The sequence below is a fragment of the Hyaena hyaena genome, unplaced genomic scaffold (assembly GCF_003009895.1).
Source record: "Hyaena hyaena isolate Hyena2069 unplaced genomic scaffold, ASM300989v1 scaffold_362, whole genome shotgun sequence".
Taxonomy (NCBI): Eukaryota; Metazoa; Chordata; class Mammalia; order Carnivora; family Hyaenidae; genus Hyaena; species Hyaena hyaena.
Genome location: NW_024080998.1, coordinates 444,754 through 472,538, shown reverse-complemented (window position 1 = coordinate 472,538; position 27,785 = coordinate 444,754). Strand labels below are relative to the sequence as shown.

The 27,785-nt window shown below is 36.4% G+C and overlaps 2 protein-coding genes across 7 annotated transcripts in view; both read right to left on the bottom strand.

The window, feature by feature from the left end:
* SLC30A6 (solute carrier family 30 member 6) overlaps nucleotides 1–12,196 on the bottom strand; it is a 37,612-nt gene extending 25,416 nt beyond the window's left edge. Inside the window, exons 1-5 of one of the 3 annotated variants that reach the window (XM_039250322.1) lie at nucleotides 12,126–12,196; nucleotides 8,079–8,165; nucleotides 4,674–4,758; nucleotides 3,445–3,487; nucleotides 2,398–2,463 (exon numbers count right to left, since the gene is read on the bottom strand). In XM_039250322.1, the coding sequence (XP_039106253.1) occupies nucleotides 2,398–2,463; nucleotides 3,445–3,487; nucleotides 4,674–4,758; nucleotides 8,079–8,165; nucleotides 12,126–12,128 (284 nt within the window). In that variant the 5' untranslated portion in view covers nucleotides 12,129–12,196. Of the gene's footprint in view, nucleotides 1–2,397; nucleotides 2,464–3,444; nucleotides 3,488–4,673; nucleotides 4,759–7,468; nucleotides 7,487–8,078; nucleotides 8,166–8,522; nucleotides 8,674–12,125 lie in introns of those variants that run through there. The other 2 variants (XM_039250323.1, XM_039250324.1) reach the window with 2 other exon arrangements.
* A 7,427-nt stretch (nucleotides 12,197–19,623) lies between these two features.
* The window catches only part of SPAST (spastin), a 57,717-nt gene continuing 49,555 nt past the window's right edge, over nucleotides 19,624–27,785 (bottom strand). For all 4 annotated transcript variants that reach the window (XM_039250301.1, XM_039250303.1, XM_039250302.1 and 1 more), the window contains one exon: nucleotides 19,624–21,019. In XM_039250301.1, coding sequence (XP_039106232.1) covers nucleotides 20,897–21,019 — 123 coding nt within the window. In that variant the 3' untranslated portion in view covers nucleotides 19,624–20,896. The remainder of the gene's footprint in view (nucleotides 21,020–27,785) is intronic.

Genomic DNA, 27,785 nt, shown 5'->3' with positions numbered 1-27,785 from the left:
GGGGGGGAGGGGCAAGATGGGCATGGAGGAGGGCACTTGTGGGGATGAGCACTGGGTGTTATATGGAAACCAATTTGACAATAAACTATTTGTAAAAAAAAAAAAGACTTATTGAAGTCTGATGAAAAAGCTCCTTCAGAGAACTGACAGAGCAACCACTTCTTCAAAAATAAAATTTTTTTAAATAAATAAATAAAAGTTAAGGTGAAATTAAAAAAAAAAAGTGGTCCAGGTTCATTCTTCTGCATATTGCTGTCCAGCTTTCCCAACACCATTTGCTGAAGAGACTTGTCTTCTTCCCATTGGATATTCTTTGCTGCTTTGTCAAAGATTAGTTGGCCATACGTTTGTGGGTCCATTTCTGGGTTTTCTATTCTGTTCCATTAATCCGTATGTCTGTTTTTGTGCCACTACCATACTGCCTGGGAGATTACAGCTTTGTAATACAGCTTGAAGTCTGGAATTATGATGCCTCCAGCTTTGGTTTTCTTTTTTCAACATTACTTTGGCTATTTGAGATCTTTTCTGGTTCCATACAAATTTTATAATTGTTTGTTGTAGTTCTCTGAAGAATACTGGCATTATTTTGATAAGGATTGCATTGAATGTGTAGATTGCTTTGGGTAGTATCGAATTTTAACAATATTTGTTCTTCCATGAGTATGGATATGTTTTTCCATTAATATGTGTCTTCTTCAATTTCTTTCATAAGTTTTCTATAGTTTTCAGCATACAGATCTTTTACCTCTTTGGTTACGTTCATTCCTAAGTACTTTATGGTTTTTGGTGCAATTGTAAATGGCATCGATTCTCTGATTTCTCTTTCTGCTGCTTCATTATCGGTGTATAGAAATGCAACAGATTTCTGTATATTGATTTTATATCCTGTGACTTTGCTGAATTCATGTATCAGTTCTAGCAGTTTTTTTGGTGGAGTCTTTCAGGTTTTCCAAAGAGTATCATGTCGTCTGTGAAGAATGAAAGTCTGACTTCTTTCCTGCTTATTTAGGTGATTTTTATTTCTTTTTGTTGTCTGACTGCTGATGCTAGGACTTCTAGTACTATGTTTAACAACATGTTCCTGACCTTAGGAGTAAAGCTCTTAGTTTTTCCCCACTGAGGATGATTTTAGCTGTGGGTCTTTTGTATATGGCCTTTATGATGTTGAGGTATGTTCTTTCTATCCCCACGAGGGTTTTCATCATGAAAGGATGCTGTATTTTGTCAAATGTCTTTTCTGCATCTACTGAGATAACCATGTGGTTCTTTTCTTTTATTAATGTGATGTATCAGGTTGATTGATTTGTGGATATTGTACCACTTCCTGCAGCCCAGGAATAAATCCTTACTTTCTCACGGGAGCACTGCCAGCCAGTGGGCTCTGAAACTTCAGACTTGGTGCTCCACTGCTTATGCAATCTTGGTGGCACTGAAACCCTCTCCTTTCTCCCTGCCAATGGTTTTCGGTAACACATTTCTTGTCCTGTTCCCTGACAGTGTCTTCTCTATCTCTCCAGCTACTTTTGGGGAAAGAGGTGTGCTTTTCTTGTGTGATCCCGGTGTGCTGCACTCTTCCCCTCTCTCCACAAAAATGACTCCCTACCCTCTGCAGCTTTTTTCTTCCCCAATTCACCACTCCGCACCACGTACCTGCCAACTTCTGTAGCTCAAACTATGCAGACTGTTATGTTAATCCTCAGATCAATTTCCTAGGTGTTCAAGATGGCTTGATGCTGATCTAGCTGTGTTTCAGGGACAATACAAGCTCAGGGTCCCCATACTACTTCACCATCTTAATTTTATCCCCCCAAACTTAATTTCACGTTGTTTCCTGAAATCTGAAAGTCTTTTTTCTAATATATTAACAAAAACTTCTAATTCAAAAGATTACCTTCCAACTTTCAACTTTTAGTAATTTCTAAGACTACAGAAACAGAATCACAAATTCTATTAGCCCATAGCTATCACAAATCTAATTTTAAGATAAAAATACATCTCTATCACTGCATTCATGTTAAAGTATATCACATTTACCCTAAAATTTATAGGACACACCTACAGGAAAATCCTTTTACTCCCTTTAAAATTTAAGAGATGACCAAAATACTCAAGAACTTAATGTGAACACTTCATGTTAATACTTTTTTCTAAAACAGAAAAAAAAAACTTAATGTGAACATTTTATTTTAATACAATTTAAAATTAAATATTCATGTTTCTTATCTAGAATCCTCTTGGAAGATGCTTTTTTAAATCTACTTCACTATATGGAATCCCCATTCCACTAAGCAGGCAGCATTTATTCTCTACAAATATTCTAGCTAGCTCTTTACTGCCTGATACAACCACCATTTTAATAGCAGTAAGTTAGCAGAAAATAAAAGGACTTGAACTTACCCAAATGAATAGACAGGGCTAGGTTTCCTCATCATTACCCAGTAACTTATCAAACATGTTATTAAACTAAGTAAAAAGGAAAATAAAATTTTGCTTTAGAACTAGAGCAAGAGGAGAACACACAGAAAGAAATTAAGTTTCCAGAATTCCTAACTTTGCTGAAAGTTATCAGTGTTTGCAGACTAAATATTCAAATAATTTATAATCTAATCACATGGGCATCCTCATACCTGAGCTTTAACATGTGGAGAAACTGAAAAAAGTTAGAATACGTCAGGTCAATAAGTAGAACCTAAATCCATACTTTCTCCACTAAGTAAGTTATCCATGCTAAATGGCTTCCATAACTGAGCATGCACAAATGACACAGTAATAATAAAGATAATACATTTTATTTTAGCCACAGACAATAAGTTTTAACTCTGATAAACTTTAATCTTTGTCAAAAGTTAAACTAAATATTAATAACATATTAACAACATTCTGAATGTTCTGGATGTTCACTTTCCAAGTAGAGTGGAGATTACTCCAGTGTGAAATTCAGGTGGTAACTATCTGTTTTAGGGCAGTCAAGTAGATTTAGTTAGATGACTGATGAAAAAGACATTGTTATACTCCTATGGCATCGATCTTGACGATTTCAAGTATTTTGCAACCCTTACACAGCAATATGAAGGTCCTATGAAGCAGGGAGCCAAAAAGGTGTCTCCCTCGCTCACGATTACTCACGTTAGTTATTAATGCCCATCTACATGGTGACAAAAGAAACTGGTATGTTCTTACTTGACTCTGCTCCCTGGCCACAGCTGACTCAACTATAGGTAGGCACCTCAAGCACCTGATCTAATGCCTGGGCATTATCTTTTTTTTTTTCTCTATAAATGGGATTATTTCTTCCAATATATCTCCTAATTGTTCTTGTTTGTACACATATTGTTGACAACTTTACTTATTACACACATTACTTTAAGCAGAGAAAGCTTCATAAGTTCAGTGCAAAAATTCCTTATTAGTTTCAGAACAGTGAAGAGATCTTCTAAAACTTACCTAAAAAGATCAAAAATGGTCAAGTAAGTATAGGCAGTTAAAGCTGCAAAACAACAAAACAACTGATTAAAATGTTGCTGTTAGGAAATATAGCTAATCACCAAGATTTGTTCACACGAGGGATATCCATTACCAAAAAAAAAACTTAGTCACTAATTAACCTCATATGTTAGCAATTATCTAGACTAATATATGTAGCCAAAGTTGATAAGTACAGAAGTGCCTGAATCGCTAGAGGATGTGACTCTTGATCTCAGGGTCATGAGTTCAAGCCTCATGCTGGGCATGGAGCCTATTACTAAATTAAAAAATAAAAATAAATTAAAAAAATTAAAACCAACAAAAAACAAAGAAGGTAAATACAATACCTTAGTTTTAGAACCTGATTTCTCCATCAGGAAAAATGAAGCAGTATATACCCGAAAGTGCTGTGATCATTTTTTTTTTTGCCTCTTCTGTCATCTAAATACTATTTTAAATACATTCTTTAAATAAACACTGCATCAACTAAAGGGCTAGTCTATCACCTTAAATAGGAATCTCAGTTTCTCAAATAGACTTAAAACTTAAAGGGGCACCTGGGTGGCTTAGTCAGTTACGTGTCTGACTTTGGCTCAAGTCATGATCTCAGGGTTAATGAGTTCAAGCCCCACTGCCGGCTCTGTGCTGACAACTCGGAGCCTGGAGCCTGCTTCACATTCTGTGTCTTCCTTTCTCTCTGCTCCTCCCCCACTCACATTCTGTCTCTCTCAAAAATAAATAAACATAAAAAAAATTTTTTTTAAAGATTTAAAACTTAAAAAAAAGAAAACCCTAATTTAAAATGATAATGCCTAGGGGCACCTGGGTAGCCGAGTCAGTTAAGCATACGATTCGGCATAGGTCATGATCTCACCATTCCTAAGTTTGAGCTCCATGTTGGGCTCTGTGCTGACAGCTTAGAGCCTGGAGCCTGTTTCAGATTCTGTATCTCCCTCTCTCTCTCTGCCCCTGCCCCACTCGCACTCTGTCTCTCTCTCAAAAATAAACATTAAAAAAATGATAATGCCTAATAATTAAACCATACTGTACAGTTTACAAGACACTTTTCAAATAGATACTCACATTTAAATCTTAGAGTTATATTTCAGAATAATATACTCCACGTAAAGAAAGATATACTTTTTTTAAAAATCAGAATAAATGTGAAACTAATAATTAATTCCACAAAAATAAGAATGGTGACATACCTATACTGTTAGTAGAACTGCACCACATAAGCAGGAAGCCAGTACATGTTAAGTTTATTACACCAAAGAGCAGTATCTTCCAAGACTGTGAAAAAGAAAATCACTTTTATTTGCATAGTGCTGATAAACTTCACTGAGTCTGTTCAAGTTGCTGCAATTCATACTCTACAAAGGAATAAGCACAACTTCCTTCAAAAAGTCAGTGTTACATTTTCTGTATCTACCAAAACTATCATCAACCAACTTATTATTATAATATATATAAATCTAAAAACATAGAAGGGGAATTCTTCAAGAGAAAAAAATTCTGCCACAGAAACTCTCAAACAGTTGAAAAAATAGGCATTTACTTTAACATCATTTTGTCTCTACAAATATGTACATTGAGACAATGATAGCAAATGGGGCAAAATATAAAGCAAATGGTGAACCTGAGTAAAGGGCTTAAGGGAGTTCCTCACACTAATCTTGTGACTGTTCTGTAAGCTTGAAATTATATCAAAATAAAGCCACCTCTCCCCTTCCCTGAGAAAGGGCAGCACTTACTTATTCACCAATAAGTCCTACGAAATAGGACTGCAGAAGAGGGAAAGACTTCCGTGGTTTAGAACCTCATAGACCTGCGATACACCCTGAAAGTAGCTTGGATTTCATCAGAGGAAGGGGAAAGGGCATTCTAAAAATACGAGATCAAGTGAAAGTGTTTTTTAAATTTTTGTTCCACTCTACTCTCTACAAAGGGAGACCTATAATTGTGTGAATGAAGAAGTGAAAGAAATTAGCGAAAAGAGAATTCTATGTAGGTATAAGATTAAACAGATATAACTGCAAAGGTTAAGTATGAGATAGGATGGCTTTAGAAAACAGCAGGAAAATGTAGGTTTAGAATGAAGAACAACTCCTTTCAGAAAATTGAGGATAGGTGACTGAAGGGACAAAGAAACTGTGAGGCAGAAAGAAGTGACAGTGAAGCAGCACAAAGCTACTAAGAGCCTATAAATCTCTGGAAAAGAAGAAAGAAGGCCATTTTCTAAAATTAAGGGATATGGTAAAGTAGCACTTAAATCCAGAGGAGAATTTGCAGAACAGCTATTACAGTGAGAGTTCATTCACAGAGACAGCTGCATAGATAGTGTTGGTAGATGCCAGGATGTGGAAGTGTTTTCTGAGTGCTTCTTTTCCTTTAGTTTAACAGAAAGCAAGACCAAGTGAGGATGAATATGGTTTTGGAAGTCTGAGGATAGAAGTGAAAGAAAATGGGTTGAAACAACCATCTAGAAAATGAAAAACTGAGTGAAAATTAAAAAATATAGTATGGGCAGCACTAATGGCATACTTATCATGAAATTAAAATGAGACCAGTCACCAGGGTGCCTGGGTGGCTCAGTAGGTTAAGCATCCAACTTCAGCTCAGGTCATGATCTCGTGGTTCGTGAATTCAAGTCCCGTGTCTGGCTCTGTGCTGACAGCTCAGAGCCTGGAGTCAGCTTCCAATTCTATGTTTCCCTCTCTCTCTCTGCCCCTCCCCACCTCAAGCTCTGTCTCTCTCTGCCTCTCAAAAATAAACATTAAAAAAAAAAAAAAAAAACTAAAATGAGACCAGTCACCATGTTTCTCTCAGGCTACATTCAACTGGATACAGCTACAGAGTAGGAAGAAAATAGACTTGCTGATGTTAAGATTTTGCAGGAAGTATCAGAGGATGAGAGACAGATCGAAGGAGGGCACATAGGAGTTTAAGACATATGCATGAAATCAGTAATGACAGACCAAAGAATCTAAACTGGATTAAGTAAGCAAATGAAGATAAGAGAGCTAAAAAATAGTGAAAGTATGGCACAGTCAAAGGATTAGAGATCCTAGTAAGATTTAAGAATTATCGGAATTGGGGTAATACAAGAAGTGAACTGGAAGGACAAGAGATGGAAATTATCAGTGAAATGCTTGAAAATGAGACAATAGTTTTAACTATTATAATTGATAATGTCTGTGGTATGATCATAGGAGTGGATAGTTGGAAGGGATGTACGACAAGATTATTTATTGTAAGGAAGTAAGGAACTGAGAGGTAAGGATCTTCCTTATAAGAAATTACCAAGAACTAAGATAGGAGAAGTAGTAAAAAGAGATGAGCTAGGGTATGTACTGTAAGGTTTAAATTATGATAGCGATTATCTGCACAATGCAGGTATTCCTAGATCAGTTTTTTTCCTACTACCAATTCTGTGGTGTACTGTGCTTCAATAAAGTATATGGTTCAAGAATTTCCTACTTACTTCTTTAACATACTTTTCACCAACAAGGTCATGCTAAATGGGCTGGATACACAAATAGACAAACTTCCTACCTTTGGCTCTTTAAGTTTAACAACGATGGCCATACACTATTTTCAAGTATTAGAATTATTGAGTTCTGACTATATTCCAAGGTTTTAGCAAACAGAAGATATAGTGATAAGAAACAAAGAACAGAAGCCTCTAATCAAGTATCACCATACATGGCCAAAATCACTGGTTTACTTATTATGCTGCAATGAAGCTAGGTTTATTTAAAATTCTTCACATACTTACTGAGTGCTTATTTTTTACTTTTATTAAAAAGTGGACATAAGACACAGTTACTGTCTTCAGAGAGCTTATACTTTAATTTACACAATAATCAGAATAATGAAAACAGAAAACTAGAAGGTCTACATTGTAACCAAAAAGGGTAGTAATTATTATTATTTTTAATGTAAGCTCTACCTGGGGCTTGAATTCACAACCCTCAGATCAAACCGATTATCTTTTACTTACAGTCTCAAAGCATAAGGTATTTTTCCTTCCGTACACTAAAAATGAGAAAACATGGCTTTAAACTACATCCACTAGAGTTGTAAAAATAAAATGAAAATAGCTGTGATGCTGAAAAAAGAAATAAAAGGCAATTACAAAATAATTTTTCTTTAACACTCATTAGAATTAGAATAAAAACTTAACTGAAGCCTAGTTTCCTCCCAAGCAAACATCTGTGTATCAAAGTACTATACTTTTACATTAAAAATTTGCTTGTTCAGGGGCACCTGGCTTGCTCAGTTGATAGAGCATGCAACTCTTGATCTTGGGGTTGTGAGTTCAAGCCCCACGTGGGGCACAGAGATAACTTAAAAATTTTTTTTTTGCTCATCCAACATAAAAAAATGAAAACAGTGTGATGTGGGTGCCAGTCTGGCTCAGTCAGTAGAGCATGTGACTCTTGATCTCAGGGTTGTTGAGTTCAAACCCTACATTGAGTCTAGAGTTTACTTAAAAACAAAAACAGTACGGTGGGATCAAGAGTAATTTCTATGTACCTTAAAAATTACTTTTTTCAATGTCTTTATGTTGTGTGTGCAATGATTAAAAATAGAGTTAACAAATAACTTACCCTTTGGTCAGCTGCTACAAGTCTAAATTCCTGAAATAATTTGCCAAAAAAAGATCTCTGTGGTTTTCTAAAGAGATGAATTGTCCCCTTTAAAATAAAAAAATAATAAAATCAGCATTTAAGCATATCTTTTTCATATCCTGTGATGCAATATAATAGTAACAACATTTACTGAACACTTAGTATGTGGCAAGCAATTATTCTAAACACTTTACACTTTACAAATATTTTTCTATTTAATTCTCACAATAATCTATGAGATGGAAACAATTTTTAGTACTTGTCCAAGGGCACACTGCTAACAATTGGTTGAGCAGAAATTCAAATTCAGGCATTTTAGCTCCAGACTACACTCCTATATTTTTAAACAGATTAGGTAATTTTGAACCAGAAAAGCAAACCATCTGCCAAACAGCTAAGCTGGAAATAAAATATTACATTTACCTAATCAAGAGGTTCTCTCTTAGGCAAAGTATCTAGCATCCTGGCTAGCCTCTGTAGTGCTTGTTAGTTCACAGTATGCGTCCAGTAGAGAAAAGGCATGACGGTGGGGTTACCAAGAGAAGAAATATACGTGGAGACTAGAATTTGTCACTCAAGTACAGGAAACCTTAGCATTAACATAAAGGAGAGTTTAAGCGCATATGAGAAATTATTTTATGATTAAAGCAGTATCCAACATCAGCAGGAGAAAATTTAAGCTATTCAATAAACACTCTTTTGGAGAAATTAAGCTGGATCCTTACTATATTTCTTACTGATTTTTTATTCTGTTAAAATTAAAATACAAAACTAGAGTACTTGAAAAAATTTATGGATATATAACTTCATCATTATCTTGGGAATATAATACCCTACAAAAAACAAAAACAAAGACAACCCCGGGGAGGAAAGACTAACTGTGGAAAAAAAGGACTTTTAATTATTATCCCAAAAGCAAAGTACTGTTTCTAGGCATAAAAAAGTCTTTCACAATTTTCGGTGGGTCATATACAATAATTTGACTGTTAAGTGCCATGTACTTAAATATTTATTTGGTTTTTAGTTTTTAGTAAAATGCTTTCTTAGATGGTAAGGCCATGATCTCCTAATACCTACATTACATTTCTACCTCATCACTGGCTGATTTTACTTAAACACTTAAATTCCACAGAAAGCAGTGGAAATGAATGTTAACAGATTTAAACTGAGGAAAACTTACAGATTCAACTCCAGCACAGGTATGATTTTCCATCTGGGAACATCTCAGTAGTTATAAAAAAAAAAAAAAAAAAAGATATATCCCTTTCTTCAAAACTCAGACATGTCATTAGTTACATTAGGTTGAGACTCAGAAAAATAAGGTTGAGCAGTAGAAATCTGGCATAAAAATACAGAATGTTGGTAACTGTTGAGGCCAAGTGGTGGCTATATGGGGGCCCATTATATTCTACTTTCTTGTGTTTGAAAATTTCCATAATAAAAAAGTTTTAAGTAAAACATACTTTAAAATATAAAGCATTAGAACAAAGTACTATCCAAATAGAGACCAGCATGTGTGTAACTCTTAAGGCTTTGCTAAGCTAATTCAGTTGAAAAGGAACAATATCTATTTTCATTTGAAATGCTAATGAATGTTAATGATAATGAATATACCCTATTCTTAAAGAGTTATATGTCAGTTAATTGGTCCCAAAGATAAATTAATACTGCTTAATACTGTTATCTTCTAACTTCATCCCACCTTAAATTCTTTAAGTTACTTTAACTTAAGTTTCAGGTTGAGACAATTAGGTTTATAAAAGGCAGAAGGCCATTTCCGATGCCATTCTGATATTGGTTAAAAGAGGTAAAAACCCACAAAAATCCTAAATTCACGTCACTTTGTCCAAAATTATATTGGCTCTCCACTGCTATCAAGATAAACTCTTAATATTACACCCTGAAATTCAATGCTTTCAATGACCTAGCCTCAGTTTCTTTCCAGTTTTACCTCTTGCTTCAGGTAGAAATCAACTCCAACTAAACTGGTGTACCCTTGTTTCATGATCGTTAACACTCTAGAGCCAGACTTGTCTAACCCAAGCTCCAACAGCCCTGTTATACTTAGCAAGTTACTTGACCTCTGTTTCCTCATCCAAAAGAGTAATGAAAAGTAGATTAAGAGTGATGGAGTAAGGCACAAAGTACCGTTTCATGGATGATCTTCCTAGATTATTCCAAATCATACTGTTTTTTATGCCACTTGCTTTGGAATGAACCAGAGGATAGCCTTCATCTTGTCATCTTGCACTGAAGGTAATTTTTTACTAACTTCACTAATGACAATGGCTATTATTTCCTTTACATTTCCTAAGATACCATTGTGCCTTGCATATGACACCTTAACAAAACATGAATAACTCATAAAACCCTTCTTCCCCAAAACTTTTAAAATAAACCTTAAATGCTATTTTTCTGTATTACTAATGATGCAAGCACAAAAATTTAGTGCCATAGGTATTTAGTTGGTGTTTTATAAAATAGGTTTTTATTGAAAAACCTCTTCTGGGCCAGGCACTGTTACAAGGCTCTGAGAATACCAAAGGTTCTGCTCTCAAAGAGCTTACAGTCTCAGAAGTGAGAATGACACGCAAATACACAATTTTAACAGTTTGATAAGGGCTACAGATGTTATTGGTAATTAGCACCATGTTATCACGGGAGCACAAAGGAGGCATCGAACAGAATGTGGAGATGGGGCAGAAAGGCTCATGAAAGAGACTAAAGGACACATAAGGATTACACTGATGAGGAAGAGGAGTGAGAGATGAATGATTTCCACAGTAGAACAGAATGTACAAGTCAGGTGCTGTAAGGACAGCATGATCTGCAAGCTGGTGACTGCGACTGGAAAATGAATATATGTATGTGCAAAACGAGGATACATAGAAGCTTGACAACAGGTTGGTATGCTGTGCCAAACCGGACTTTATCTTGAGGATTATGGGGGGGTGGGGAAAAGGAAGGATTTTAAACAACTGAGCAAGGGAGTGGCATGGGCAAATTTTATAAACTTAATTCTGGCTACACAGTGGTGAGTATTTTGAAGAAAGCAGCTCGAAGGCTATTTGGTTAGCCCCCCAAAAGTAAACTTTTACCCACTTCCTGTGTAAAAAAGAGGGATTACAGAAAATTTACGGAAGAAAAATTAAGTATAAATACAACATTTTATCGACCATACTGACTCAAGGAAAAAAACTAAGAGTAACAATGGCTTAAGCACTGAAACGTGGTCCTTTCCTCCTACGGAGGCTATCAAATAAGAGATCCATGAATTTTTTAGATAAAATGGTGTATACCTCTTTTGACGCTGAAGTGACAATCAACTTATCTTTTGATGAAATTCAGAGAGTTATACAGGTGATTTCTAAAGGTCTAACGAGACTAATTTCTCTTAAAAAACAAACACACAAAAACCTTTAGACCAAACATCACATCCCCGAAACCGTGAGGTATACTGTAATCTACCAACGCAGGGGAAAAGTGCACCAAAGACATTCTACCAGCACCTGGGCTTTCTCCGGTCATTGGGCCTTCTGAAAGCTGTTGCTCTATCAGGCTATCCGACACTCCATAAAGCCAAGTTGCCCCTTGGCCTCAATATCCTACTCATAACCTTCTTCATTAATATGCCAACAGGGTCGTCACTGGTGTAAGCATCACTAACTACGGTCGCTGTTGCTGTGGACTCGTTTTCACATCTTTTGCTGGTGTAGTCGTTGACGCCAGCAGAGACTTTTGTTAAGTAAATCTCGGCAGGGGAGAGTCAAACTTGCTAAGGACTGAAAGTTCGGCCTCGAGCAGGGCCGGGATACCAAGCGTCCAAGGAACGGGGTGAGGGAGCGAATAGGGATCGGAGCTCTGGGAGGAATGCTTTGGACGTCAGCCGCTTCTCCCCCGGCGCCGGAGCACAACCTCGAGGACCCCTTCTCTGGGCAGCTGAGGCAATGTCAAGGACGCTTCAGGATGAGAAAGATAAGAGGAATCACCTACGACAGAAGCCCTCACACCCCCCAGCCAACTCACCATGATAAGGAGCAGCACAGCTCCCGCCGGAAGACACCCTGGGAGCCAGCTTTTCCCTAGAGCGGAAGGGGTGGGGTATCAGAGGCCGATTGGCGGAGAGAGACGCGGGGGCGGAAGTGCGTGAAGGACCTCTTGTTCCCGCCCCTCCCCGGTTGCCCCTGAGTTCGAGAGACGTGAAGGTAGACGCTAGAGCGACGCTACTGAGGCTTACGTGGAGTAGAGAGCTAGTCAAGGCGCAATTGGCATTTATTTGTAATGCTCGGAAATTTTCATTTAGTGCTGAAGCACTTTTACCCATGTTGTGTGATTTAATTTTTTGCAGTACCTTGTGAAACAAGTAATATTCCCATTTGAGGAAGCCGGAAGAATAAGAAACTTGCCCAGAGGCAGACATCTGGGTCTCCGTAGTACTTGAATTTGAACTCAGACCAGTTACAGAATACCGTGTTCAATTTCCTAAAACACTATTCGCATACAATTAATTTTATTACGGAAGTAATATTATAGAATACAGGAAATAAAATAATTTGATAACGATTGAATATCCAGCACATGTGTATCAGGCAATGGTCTCATGAAAATTATATACTAGTAGACAAAACAAGTAGGGAGAAAACAATGTTTAATATATTGATAGTGTCTGTAAAAATAGAGTTATGGGTGAAGGGGGTGGAACCTGAGTAGTTCAATTGGGTATCTAACTCTTGATCTCAGCTCAGGTCTTGATCTCTCAGTCATTGGTTCAGCCAGGGTTGGGCTCCACACTGGGTGTGGAACCTGCTTGAAACAGATAAAAGAGTCTTGCTACTGAAAGTGATTGGGTAGCTAATTTATAGTAGTGGGAGAAAGGAAATAAAATTTGACTTCTGAATGACAAGTCTTTCCACAAAGATTATTCCAGGCAAGATAAAGAAGCCAGTACTTAAGTCAAAACTGAGCAGGAGTGTTTCAAGGTCTGAAAGAAGACAGTATGTCTGGAGCTTTGTGCTTGAGGGGAAGAAATGAAGAAATCTAAATGGTAAATGGGTCAGATCAAGGAGTTTCTAATTTAGGGGTAAAGAGACTGTTTTTTTGGGTTTTTTTTCCAAAGTGAGACAGGAAGCTGGTGGAAGGAAGGAAGTGACCTTTACGCTGTGATATGGAGAATGGGCTGGAGGTGAAAGGTAATAGCGAGCATTTACTAAGCACTTATGTGGTAGGCACGGTTCTAAGCATTTAATGTGTATTAGCTCCTTTAATCCTCATAATATCCATTTGATATAGATACTATTATTAGCCCCTGCTTCGAAAATTGTGTGCTGAGGTCACACACTTACTTAACGACAGAGCTTGAATTCTGTACAACACAACGTAGTTCTAAGCCTTACTCTGTGCTAATTACTCCTGGACAAGATTAGAAACAGGAAGATAGGACATTATTGCTTCATTTACCCAGAGCATATATTCTTTATTTTTGAAGTTTCTTTACAGTCTTTTTAAAAACAAAATTGGAATCAAACAGTACATACTGTACTGTTTTGTGTAAGGACGAGTCTGACTTTTTTCTTGTATCTTAATTTTTCCATAATTATGTTTTACTGGCCTTAAAAAATTCAGTCATACACATATGCTTTAACATACATAATTCCTCACTGATGAGTGTAACAGGGTTTAAACATAGCAAAAAGAAGTCTCTTGGGCCTCCTAGGTGACTCAGTCGGTTGAGCCTCCGACTTCAGCTCAGGTTATGATCTCGCAGTCTGTGGGTTCGAGCCCCACATGGAGCTCTATGCTGACAGCTCAGAGCCTGGAGCCTGCTTCAGATTCTATGTCTCCCTCTCTCTCTGCCCCTTCCCTGCTCATGCTCTGTCTGTCTCTCAAAAATAAATAAACCTTAAGAAATTAAAAAAAAAATCTCAAGCTATTTTCTAAAAAAAGATATGCTACAAGAAATTGGGTATAAAATCATAGGAAACAACTACATAGGAGATCAACGATGAAACAGAAGACTTGAACAATACTATACACCTATTAGACCTAATGTATCTTAGAATACACCACCCATTAACAGGAGAATACACATTCTTCTCAGGTGCATATGAAGCATTTTCCAGGATAGTGCATATGTTAGGCCATATAACATTTTTCAAAAAATCTGAAAGGATTAAAATAGAAAACATGTTCTCCAAACATACTGGAATGAAATTAAAAATCCATAACTACAGGAAATTTGGGATTATCACATCTTGTGGAAATTAAAATAGTCTTTAAATCAGTGGGTCAAAGAAAAAAATCTCAAGAGAACTTTGAAAATACACTGAGATGAATGAAAATGAAAATTCAACATACCAAAACTTACTGGATATAGCAAAAGCTGTAGGTGGAAATTTATAGCTGTTAATGCCTATTTTTAATGTCTTTTTAAAATTTATTTCTGAGAGATAGATAGACAGCATGAGCATGGGAGGGTCAGAGAGAGAGGGGGAGAGACAGAATCTGAAACAGGCTCCAGGCTCTGAGCTGACTGTCAGCCCAGAGCCCAACGTAGGGCTTGAACCCACGAACTGTTAGATCATGACCTGAGTCAGACGCTCAACCAACTGAGCCACCCGGGCACCCCATGTAAATGCCTATATTTTAAAAAGAGGAAAGACCTCACATCTGTAATCTAACTTTCCACCATAATTTTAAAAAAGAACTAAAGCAAACAAAAAGAAGCAACTAATAAAGCTTTGAGAGGAAATACATAAGTAGAGAATAGAAAAATAGAAAAATAAACAAAACCACAAAAATTGGTTCTTTGGAATTATCAGTGAAATTGGCAAAGCTTTACCTAGACTGACCAAGAAATGGAAGACAAATTAATAAAATTAGGAAAGAAAGAAGACATTTTACTATAGGTCTTGCAGAAATAAAGAGGATAATAGGGGAATATTATAAACAATTGGATGCCAACAAATTAGGTAACTTAGATGAAATGGACTAATTTCTATAAAGACACAGATGTCTGAAACAGACTCCAGAAGAAATAGAAAATTCAATTAGACATTTAACAAAATACTTAATTTATAATTAAAAAAAAAAAAAACTTTCCACAAAGAAAAGCTCAGGTAAAGATAGCTTTACTGGTGAATTCCACCAAAAATTTAAAGAAATAGCACCAACCATTCACAGACTTTTCCCTCAAATAAGAGGGAAGACTCTCCAATTCCTTCTACAAAGCCAGAATTACCCTGATACTAAAAGGAGACAAAGACAAGAAAACTACAGACCAACATTCTGTCTGAGTATGTATGCAAAAAACCTCAACAAAGTAGCAAAACCAACCTACCATCATATAAAATGAGTCATACAGCAGGAGTGAGTGGGAATTATCACAGGAATGAAAAGTTGGTTCAACATAATGAAAATTCGTGTAATACACCATATTAATAAAGGACAGAAATCACATGGTCATCTCCATAGATGCAGAAAAAGCATTTGACAAATCCAACACCCCTAATTGGAAAAACACTCAACAAAGTAGGAATAAAAACACAGAAATGGGTTATGTAATAGTCTTTTTAGTTTGGACGTACACTATTTTGTAATTAGACCTAGATCTTTGTATGAAGTCATTAGACTTTTTATTTTGAAAGTATTTTTGCTGTTAATCTACTTATTCTCCATCCAGCTTTTTTGCTATTGTTTATCTGTATTACAGTCTTGTTGCACGTGTTTTGTTCACATTATTTCTGTTTAATGTATAGGGAAAGTTCCAAAGTAAACAAATGTAGAGTATAAACCTGCTAAACCTTCAATTCAATAAGACCTAGCAATTGGAAGTTCCATTAGGCTGGCAATCAATTGTTGAAAAAGTGATTGGTCAAATTATGCCTTGGTTATCCTGGGCCTTTATGAGGACATTCCCTGCCTTGTTCATATACCATTTTGGTTCGTCTATACTCTAGGGTCAATGATTGTTTGAACGGATTATCATTTCCCCTCCCTGGCTGATTATAAAATATTTTTGCTTTTTCAATTGGTATCCAGAAGTGGTCTTTGTTGTATTTATTCTCCTTGGGGTTCACTGAACTTTTGGAATCTGTAAGTTGATGTCTTTCTATATTCAAGTAATACCTAATGGGAAACTTTAGGTATTACTGCTTCTTCAAATGTTTCTTTTGCCCCATTCTCTTCCTCTCCTCTACTTTTGGATCCTCAAACCAGAGGTAGATTGATATTGTCCTCTACTCCTGAAACCAATATTACACTATATGTTAAGTAACTAGAATTCAAATAAAAATTTACAAAAAACAAAAATTCCACATGAATTAAAAATAAAGTAAAACAAAAAAAAAGTGATATTGTCCCAAAGGTATCAAACCTTTGCTATTTTTTTTTCTTTCTTGGTGCTCGAATTTAGTAATTGTATTGGCATGTCTTTGTTTTCTTTCCTCTGTTGTGTCCCAGTGTACTCTGAACCCATCCTGTGAAAATTTAGATACTAGAGATTTCATGTCAGATTTTTATTTTTCATTACCAGACTTTCCATTTGGTATTTAAAGTTTTTCTTTTTAATTTATTTTTGAGAGAGAGACAGACAACGTGAGCAAAGAAGGGTTAGAGAGAGAGACAGACAACGTGAGCAAAGAAGGGTCAGAGAGAGAGACACAGAATCCAAAGACAGGCTCCAGGCTCTAAGCTGTCAGCACAGAGCCTGACACGGGGCTCGAATCCACAAACTGTGATATCATGACCTGAGCCAAAGTCAGATGCTCAACCGACTGAGCCACCCACGCGCCCCTCCATTTGGTTTTTAATTTCTATTTCTCCACTGAAAATCCTAATCTGTTCCTCCATCTTTTCTTTCCTATTAAGAAGTAATAAAGCTGTTTTAAAATAATTGTGTTAATTTCAACCTGTAGGTCATCTCTGCATTTGCTTCTATATATTTTCTATTGATTGTGGATTTAATTTTTTTGTATGCTTAATTTTTTTACTGTGTACTAGACTCTGTGGACATATTGTGAAGACTCTGGATTCTATTTTCTTCTAAAATGTGTGTTTTCTTCTGGCTAGCTCTTAAATTACCAATGGATAATCTTGATGCTGTGAAAGCTTTATTTTAAGCTTTGTTACAGTGAGTTTATCCTTTTGCCCACAGTCCTAACAAAACTATGGTCCTTAGGTCTAGGATGTTGTGCTTCCACCTTATTATGGTCCTTTTTGGATTTGAATGGGAAATCCAAAATATTTACTAAACATATCTTAGTGGAACTTAAATTTCAAACTCCATAACTTCTCTACAGTTCGTTAGACTTCAACTATTGCTTTCTGCTAGGTTTGACTATTATACTGCACAAGTACAATTTTGGAGTCCACCAAGGATGTGAAAGACATTTATATGCATTTTCTAGAGTTTATAGTTCTGAAATTCTCTCCAGGATTTCTCTAATTCCCAGCTGTTCTACAAGCCCCAAATGACTCCTCAGCCCAGAAAGACATTCTGCTTGAAGTCTATTTCTAAACACACTGCACAAACTGGAAATTGCCCTTGGGCCAAAAGCTAGTTAATGTGGATCTCTTTGAGTACACAATTTTGTGCAATTTCTGCCTATTCCTGCTTGCTCTTCAGAGTCTTCTAATTATTGCTTTTCATATTTTCTTCAGTTTATAATTATTGGCAAGAGTTAGTCCAATACAAGCAACTGCTAGAATGCAACCTCTGAAACCTTGTTTCAAATAAACAAATTAAAGGTAAAATAAAATTTATCATTTATTTCCACATTAGGATAGAAACCCACTTTATGTAGCTAAATCCTTTCATATCTTCCCTGTAGAAAAATACAAAAGACCAAATTAAAATTTGAGACAAGTATTTCAAGGAAAATCCTTTGACTTAAGGGTCCAAAACCAACCTATAAAAGGCTCATTCTACCAAAAGAGTTCATTTTTGTACAAAATATAAAGAATTCTAGCTTATAAACAAAGACTGCTGCATATTTACTTACATTGTAATGCTAGTATCTGCTTTTCCTCCACTTCTTCCCAAGCACAAAGCATAGTCAGAAATCCAATAACCTCAGTGGGTAGACTGTCTTAGACTAAACTTTTACCCAGGGTGCCTGGCTGGCCATCTGTCAGTTGCGTGTCTGACTCTGACTCAGGTCATGATCTTGGGGTTCATGGGTTTGAGCCCTGCATTGGGCTCTGTGCTAACAGCTCAGAGCCTGAAGCCTGCTTCAGATTCTGTGTCTCCCTCTCCCTCTCTGCCCCTTCCCTGCTTGAACTCTGTCTTCTCTCTCAAAACTAAGTAAAAACATTTAAAAAAACAAACAAACAAAAAAGCTTTTACCCTTAAGATATCTGCAAGGACAGTACTGATTCTTACCTCTGGCTCAAAGTCCAGTACATCATTAAGTTTTAATGTCGTTCACAAAACTCTGCCATGTTAACATGAGCACACTAACACTGAATTTTAAGCATTGCCTTTCATGACGTTAATATGACACAGAGCTCAATGCAGAATCCAAAAGGTCATAATCTAATATTAATTCAGAAAGCCTCAACAACTTCGATCTTTATTTAAAAAGACCAGACCAATCCCTTACACCTCCAATTTTCATGATCCTTCTATGGGAGAAAAAAAAAAAAGCTTAAAATAAAACTTGGTCATAGTAAGTCACAGAAAGTAGTTCCCTAGCTCTAAGCTCAACTTCAGTCTTTAGTCAGGGAAGTAAAATAATTTCTATACTGTATGGTTATTCATACAATAACAGAATTCTGACTCAGTGTTTAGGACTATATTAACTTGCCTATCTTTTAACATTTGAAATCTTTGTTATCTAAAAACTATTTTAATATAAATAGTGAGCTACATTAAACTGCTGCACGTAGAATCATGATAATTTTAAAGATATTTTATAAGTTGAGCTTGAGGCACACAGACCTTTAATTTGACTAAACAGTTGTTCACATATGAATAATGTTAATCCTTTTCTAAATTGAAAATACAAGTGAAATTTTATGAGCTTTATTGAAAATGTCTTCACTTTGGATATCCCCAATCTTGTCATCATATATGTATAATGCATAATCTTTCATCATCAAGATTTTATAATTGATGCTTTAATGTTTGAGACCTTAAAAAGATACAACATATGACTGAAAATAGGCATGGTTCTGGCTTGAAAAATTTTTTTCTATTTATCTCAAGTCTCACTTCTGTTACCTAGGGAGTTCTAAGGTCATGATTAGAAGAGACTTTTAAATTACAGCTACAAATAGCATATTATCTTAAGAAATGATACACCTTCTATATTTACATCAATCTTTGACAGGAACAAGAGGAAATTTTAGAAGAATGTATGTCTTCATTATAAAATTCTTATCGAGCTAGGGCAAGTTTTTAATGTATTCTCTCAACACCAAAGGGATTTTCCCTAAATGAAAAAAATCTTTGTTACTACTATAAAATTATTCTTTCCACCCAGGACATCTTACACAAAAGCACCAAAGAAAATTTCTGTAAACAAACTTTTAACCAGTAAACTAAGGGCAAATATCCATTTGCCTTTATTACAATATTTAAAAAGCCATGATATGAGTCACTACTTCCTACAATGACAGTTTTATAATAAAATCCAGGCATACTTATACAAACAAGAAACGGAATTACTGTACATTTTGGGGGAACAAAAGGCAGATTAACAGACTAACTTTTAGTTAACAAAGTGAGCACAAGAAACCTATAAAATGTATGCAATGTATAAAAATTCAGTAATTTTTAAAGTTTCATTGAAGGGATTAATCATTTTTAGGAATAAAAGATGGTAGATCCACTGGCTTATAATTATCCTGTAAACAGTAAGAAAGCAATAAGCAATAAATTAGAAATGTCTTAGCTCTCAGTACTTCCCTTCTCTCACACAGGAACCACTTTTATGGCAGTTAAAATTGACCTTCTTAAATATTAGAATAATCCGGCAGAAAATAAACTCCATTAGGAATAAATTAACAGTCTACAACAGATTTCTGACAAATATATTAGAAACAAATACTGCAGGTCACATGAGGATTGATCTACACGTTGTATGACAGAGTGACTCAAACCTTCTAACCTTCTCCTTTTCTGTATTACTAGATTTGCTTTGTTGGTATCAACAAATGGCTTTCTAAAATGGCAGCAAGGTAACAGAAAAGTGAAAATGCAATTGTATCCTGTCTATAGATTTATGAAAAAGAAAAAACCTTCAAAACACTTTTTCCTATTACTGTTACATAGGAAGAAGTTTCATTTGGCACACTGGATTTGTAAAGAGAAAAGAAAAAGTAGAGTGTTTGGTATTTTAATCATCTGTAGTAAAGACAACAGTAGGAAAGGAAAATAGAAAAATTACTATTTTAAGAAAAGACATCAGAAGACAAACAACCAAAGGCGCTTGTGTCTTCTACCATTCACTGTCTCTTGAATACTTTCATCTGCAACACAATATACAAATTATTATTTACATTATGATTATATTGGTAAAGAAGACCAGAATCAGTTTTTGTTGTGCTCTAACTTACAGTGCCCACTGGGATAACTATCAACATAGGCAAGAAGGCCTTCAACAAAATACTCAATTTGCATTGTATATTTTATTTAAATTTCTTGTATGGTTCATCTGCTGGGGTGCACAAGTAATTGTAAGACTCTGAAAAGTCCTGTAAACTTAGGCTGAATTTCTGTAGCTTATCACTATTCAATGAAGATGGTGTATTTCTTTCTTCAAAAGCAAAATGCTCTGCAGGCTTACAAAGGTCTTTCCTTAAACAGTAGTATCGCCAAAGTCCTTGTTCCAACGTATGTATGCTTCTAAGGTTTGAGGGCTCACGCTGCGTTTTATCTTTTTCAAGGATTCAGTGAAGTCAGATAATCGAATATTTCTCATCTAGATTTTAAAAAAACACATGACAATACAAATGATGAACACATATACAATAGTTAACCCAAAGATGGATTAAAGTAATGATGCTATTGCTTATTAATGTTATCAATCTATATAAATATATTCTTAGAAAATTACATTAATCATCTTATTTTACATATTATTACAGGGTAGGCAAGTTTGCTATGTAAGAAATCTTACAAAAATGCTATACTAATGAATGCATTTAGCTTCCTAGGTATTAAAATTTTAAATCATTGTATATTCCCATTACAAAAACAGAAGAAGGCACCTCTTCTGTTCAGTAGGTTAAGCGTTCGATTTCAGTTTGAGCCCTAAATGGAGCTCTGTGCTGACAGCTCAGAGCCTGGGGCTTGCTTCAGATTCTGTGTCTCCCTCTCTCTCAGTCCCTCCCCTGCTTGCGCTTTGTCTGTCTGTCTCTAAAAAAAAAAAAAAAAAAAAAAGCATTAAAAAAACACAGAAGACACTCATTATACAAAATTTGACAAAATATAGACAGGCAGAAAAAAGAATCACTATCCCACCATTCAGAATTCTCAAGTTTCACTGATTACAAGCATACTCTAACTAAAATCACAATAGGTTTATCAAAAAGGAAAAGAGTAAACAAGAAGCACATGAGACTTTTAAGGAAATACTGCTTTTACAACATTTCTTGTTTCCGTTTCTGACCAATTGGCTATGAGAATGTAGAACAAAACATGCTGAGTTAACATGTATCTGTATCTACTTAAAGATTTTTAAAACCCAAAAGGAGTTTGGCACAAAGTGATCCATTTTAAAAGTTGTCACTAGCATATACATGTGTATTTTGCCCAAAAAGAAGTTAAAGGAGAATCTGAGACAATATGTCAACTGATACTTATATATATTCTTTTTATTACTCTTCTAAAACCCAACCTAAATACTTCACACCCTCTCTGATATCTTGCTACCCACAGATTGGGAAAATCACCCACATTTGTAACTTGTAACCTAATCTTAGTCAAAAAATAAAGGATATATACTGTTAACCACTTAATCATTATATGAGCCCTACATGTTTTCTTATTTAGCTATAAAAACATACTGGGTCTTCCTAAAGTCCAAAGTGTGGAAGGATGATGAATATATTACCTATGATATTCCTGAATATAATTTGTTATAGAAATTGAGGTTTTAAAGGTTTTGATGAAATTCTAATTAAACTGTAAAGTATGGTGTACATATATATGAAATTTATATAAGATATTTTTAAGTAAGAGACAAATGTATATAGGAAAAAGCAACTGGTAGCTAACTTGAAAAAGAGAAAAATAAATAACAAAGATGTCTTCTCAAAAAATAATAAAGTTAAGCTGGTATGAACTGTGTGTTTTAAAAACAAAGTACATTATACCCTGAATTTATAGCCAAAAATTTTTAGCATTAACTTTTAAAAACACAGAATTCCAGTACAATTGAGTTCTTATTCTTTTAAACTATAAAAATCAAATTGAGTTCATCTCACCTAAGTGTGTATACATACAAGTACCTGACAATACACTTAGTTATTAAAGTTGTACTGAATAATGGCTAAATAAAATTCTAGTGTACTCAGGGCACCTGGATGACTCAGTTGATTAAGCGTCTGACTCTTGATTTCAACTCAGGTCATGATCTCCTGGTTTGTGAAATCAAGCCGTGTCGGGCTCTGCGCTGACAGTACAAACAAAGTCTGCTGGGATTCTCTCTCCCCCTCTGTCTCTATCCCTCCCCTGATCATGCTCACTTGTGTGCCCTCACTCTCTCTCAAAATCAATGAATAAACTTTAAAAAAATAAATAAAACTTTAAAAAATGACAAAATTCTAGTATACAATTTTAGAAACCAAATTACTTGTTTTTATCTCATCTCATAAATGTGACTGATAAAAATAGATTTTATCCTTAATTTCTATACCAAAATGCCATTATAAGGGGTGCCTGGGTGGCTCAGTCAGTTAGAGGTCCGACTTTGGCTTGGATTATGATTTTTCAGTTCGTGAGTTTGAGCCCTGTGTCAGGCTCTGTGCTGACAGCTCAGAGTATGGAGCCTGCTTCAGATTCTCTGTCTCCCTCTTTCTCTCTGCCCCTCCTCCACTCTGTCTCTCTCTCTTTCAAAAATAAATGTTAAAGAAAAGTTTTCAAAATGTTATTATTGAGTATTTATGTATTTTTAAACCCATGGACACTTACATGTGGATCCACAGTATCCACACATTACACTAAGTCTCCATAGTATGTATGGCCACTATGGATACCAGGACACTATGTAAGTGCCAAACTGCTTTAAGCATTTTATGTATATTAACTCATAAGTCTAAAACTAACAGCTAAAAGTCTATCAAGTAATTAATACTAAAACCATTAGATTAAAAAATAAGTAAACTGGATAAAAGTATACAGTAGAACCAAAACTTTTAACAAGGTCACAAATGGAACCGTAGTGTTATTTCTTACAATTCATTGAGTTGTTTCATTTTTAATTTCAGTGTTCTTCTCTAATGTTTACTTTATTTTTTTTTTAATTTTTTTTTTAATGTTTTATTTATTTCTAGGGGAGAGAGAGAGAGACAGCGTGAGCAGGGGAGGGTCAGAGAGAGAGGGAGTCACAGACTGAAACAGGCTCCAGGCTCTGAGCTGGCAGTCAGCACAGAGCCCGATGTGGGGCTCGAACCCACGAACCGTGAGATCATGACCTAAGCGAAAGTCGGACGCTTAACCGACTAAGCCACCCAGGCATCCCTCTAATGTTTAGTTTAAAATAAGGTTCATATGGGGTGCCTGGGTGGCTCAGTCAGTTGGGTGTCCAACTTCGACTCAGGTCTGATCTCACCGTTTGTGGGTTTGAGTTCCACCTTGTGCTCTGTGCTGACAGCTCAGAGTCTGCTTCAGATTCTGTGTCTCCCTCTCTCTCTGACCCTCCCACACTCTGTGTCTCTCTCTCAAAAATGAATAAACATGAAAAAAAACTGAAATAAGGTTCATACATATTTTTAAAATAGTGTATAAAATTATATTTTTAGGTATGGGATTAAAATTCAAGTAGATGTTATGCTGTAATACTGGAATAAATGTACTCCATGAGAATAAATTCATGATATTTTAAAAATATGTGTATTTTCAGGCTCTTGCCATTGGAGAAGGCTAATTTAACACCAGTACTAATAAAAAACAATTTAGTAAGGGGGTGCCTGGGTGGCTCAGTTGGTTAAGTGTTAAACTTCGGTTGAGGTGGGTTTGAGCCCCACCTTGTTCTCTGTGCTGACAGCTCAGAGTCTGGAGCCTGCTTCGGATGCTGTGTCTCCCTCTCTCTATGCCTCTCCTATGCCTGCACTCTCTGTTCTCAAAATTGAATAAACGTAAAAAAAAAAATTAAAAACAACAACAACAATGTAGTATGAGTTTCTAAACCCAGAGTCTTAACATTATTCTCCATTAAAATGAACCAGGGTTTTTGAGGCACCTGGCGGGCTTGGTTGGTGGAGCCTGTGATGCTTGAACTCAGAGTTGTGAATTCGAGCCCCACACTGGATGAAGAGATTACTTACAAATAAAATCTTAAAAAGAAAAAAATGAAGCAAGGTTCCTGTAGAGTTGCTGATTCCAGATCTTAGGATAGGCAAATTCAGTATGTGCCTTGTTCCCAGAATTCAAGAATGCTTCTAAAAGCTCTGAAGTAAGGTTGAGGCAGCACATTTTATTTTTTTTTTTTAATTTTTTTTTTAATGTTTTATTTATTTCTAGGAGAGAGAGAGAGACAGTGTGAACAGGGGAGGGTCAGAGAGAGAGGGAGTCACAGACTGAAACAGGCTCCAGGCTCTGAGCTGGCAGTCAGCACAGAGCCCGACGCGGGGCTCGAACCCACGAACCACGAGATCATGACCTAAGCAAAAGTCGGACGCTTAACTGACTAAGCCACCCAGGTGCCCCGAGGCAGCACATTTTAATGTAAAAAGCTTATTTCCTGGCCAAATGTAAACCTTTAAACGTTAAGAAAAAAAGTTATAACTGATTTACAGAAATGGTGGGCATCTTCTGACATGTCTTGGAATGATTCCTGCCTCTTGTTAAAGATGCCCTTCTGTAATGCCTTCCCCTTAACTAGACATTAAGAACAGAATACCGCAAAAGTGATGGAATATCACTTTCAGGATTAAGTTATAAAGACTCTGACCTCCATCCTCCTGACACTTTCTCATCTTCCTGGCTTTGCTTGCTTGCTTTGATGAAGCAATTGCTATACTGGAGAGAAGCCTATTTGGCAAAGAACTGAAGGTGGCCTTCAGCAAACGGCCAAAGAAAACTGAGGCTCTCACCTCAACACCGCATGAAGAAGTGAATCTGTCAAAGAAGCACGTGAGTGAGCTTGGAAGCAGGTCTGCCGCAACTAAGCCTGATAATGACTACAGCCCTAGCTAGCATCTTCGTTACAGTTCTGTAAGCAACCCTGAGCCAATACCTTGATTGCAATGCTCTGAGAGAGCTTGAAGTGGAGAACTCAGTTACGCTGTACCCACATTCCCAACTCCATGAATATGTGAGGTAATAAATGCATGTCACTTTAAGCTAAGTTTCTGGGCAATTTGATATATGGCAACAGACACCTAAAGTGGTACAGCTACTCTGGAGAACGCTATGGAGGTCCCTCAGATCTATCTTGTTTTAAAGTCATGAGTTATTGGGGCGCCTGGGTGGCTTAGTCGGTTAAGCGTCCGACTTTCGCTTAGGTCATGATCTCGCGGTTCGTGGGTTCGAGCCCCGCGTCGGGCTCTGTGCTGACTGCCAGCTCAGAGCCTGGAGCCTGTTTCAGTCTGTGACTCCCTCTCTCTCTGACCCTCCCCTGCTCACGCTGTCTCTCTCTATCTCCTAGAAATAAATTTAAAAAAAAATAAAAAATAAAAAAAAAAAAATAAAGTCATGAGTTACTGGGGCACCTGGTGGCTAAGTCAGTCAAGCATCCAACTCTTAATTTCGGCTCAGGTCATAATCTCACAGTTTGCGAGATGAGGCCCTGGGTCAGGCTCTGCACTGACAGCACAGAGCCTACTTGGGATTCTCTCTTTCCCTCTTTGCCCCTTCCCTGCTTGTGTGCACACTCTCTTTCTCTCTCTCAAAATAAATAAACTTAAAAAAAATAGTCATGAGTTACTAAAAAAGAAAATAGACTCAAAAATTCTTTATTCTTCAAATAAAACAGGAACTATAGATGACTTTGTTCAGTGCATAAAAATGTTGCTCTATGTTCTCATATGCATACATGGAATGGGTAAGATATAGACAAAGGTTAGAGCTACTATCAGTAGAAAACAGGTCTCTTTTCTCATCAAATAATAATGGACAGAGTTGAGGGCGAAAAATGGACCAGGGTGCCTGGATGGTTTAGTCAGTTGAATGTCCGACTCCCAATTTCAACTCAGGTCATGATCTCAGGGTTGTGGGATCAAGAACTGCATGGACTCCATACTGAGCATGGAGCCTGCTTAAGAGTCTCTCTTTCTCTCCCTCTGCCCCTCTCTCACACCTGCATTCTCTCTCTCTCTCTCAAACAAAAAAAAAAAAAAAAAGGGATTCGTAAGAATTTCTCTTCCCTAAGCAGTCACATACTATCAGGTTTAAGCTATATTATCATTAAAAAAGTAATATGTTTGTGGGATGTTGTTAATAAATTATACCTAAAACTATTTTTAAAAATCCACATGACACTTTGGGAACACAAATTATATAGTACTTACATATAAAAAAGAATTAAGATATGTGGAATTAAAATTATAAATCAGATAAAAGGGACTTGGGACTCACACTTTAAATGTGAATATTTAAGGGGTGCCTGGATGGCTCAGTCAGTTAAGGGGCTGTCTCTTGGTTTCTGTTCAGGTCATGATCTCTTGGTTAGTGAGATCAAGCCCTGTGCTGGGCTTTGCAATGACAGTACAGAATCTGCTTAAGATCCTCTGTCTCCCTCTCTGCCCCTCCTCTGTGCATACTCTCTCTAAAAATAAAAAAATAAAAAAAATAAAACATTTAAAAGTAAATAAATGTGAATTTTTAAGCTAGATACCAAAGAAGGTATGTGGAATTCTCTATTCCTCAGCTTCATTCATATCAAACACACTTTAGACAAACAAGACTTTTAAAATGGAATAGTGGGGGCGCCTGGGTGACTCAGTAGGGTTAAGCGTCTGACTTCGAATCAGGTCATGATCTCACAGTTTGTGAGTTCAAGCCCTGCATCTGTCCTGACAGCTCATAGCCTGGAGCCTGCTTCAGATTCTGTATCTCCCTCTCTCTCTGCCCCTCCCCCGCTTGTGCTCTGTCTCTCTCAAAAATAAATGTTAAAAAAAATTGTTTTAATAAAAATAAATTTAATAAAATAAATGGAGTGGTGGTACAATAAGTATGAAGGCATTCTTAGTAATGTAGTTGATTAACTACCATGCACAAGATACTGAAAACAACTAAGTTTACTTGGAAGCTTAGAGAAAAAAGACTGCCAAAATGTTCTCAATACTTTCACTCTATGTTAACAGCTCACTGTCCCTTTAATAGCTAGTGAAACTTGGGCAGTAAAAAATATCTGACATGTAAGTTACAAATATAATTTAAGACTGATTTTAAGGGGCGCCTGGGTGGCTTGGTCGGTTGGGCGTCCGACTTTCGCTTGGGTCATGATCTCGCGGTTCGTGGGTTCGAGCCCCACGTCGGGCTCTGTGCTGACTGCCAGCTCAGAGCCTGGAGCCTGTTTCGGT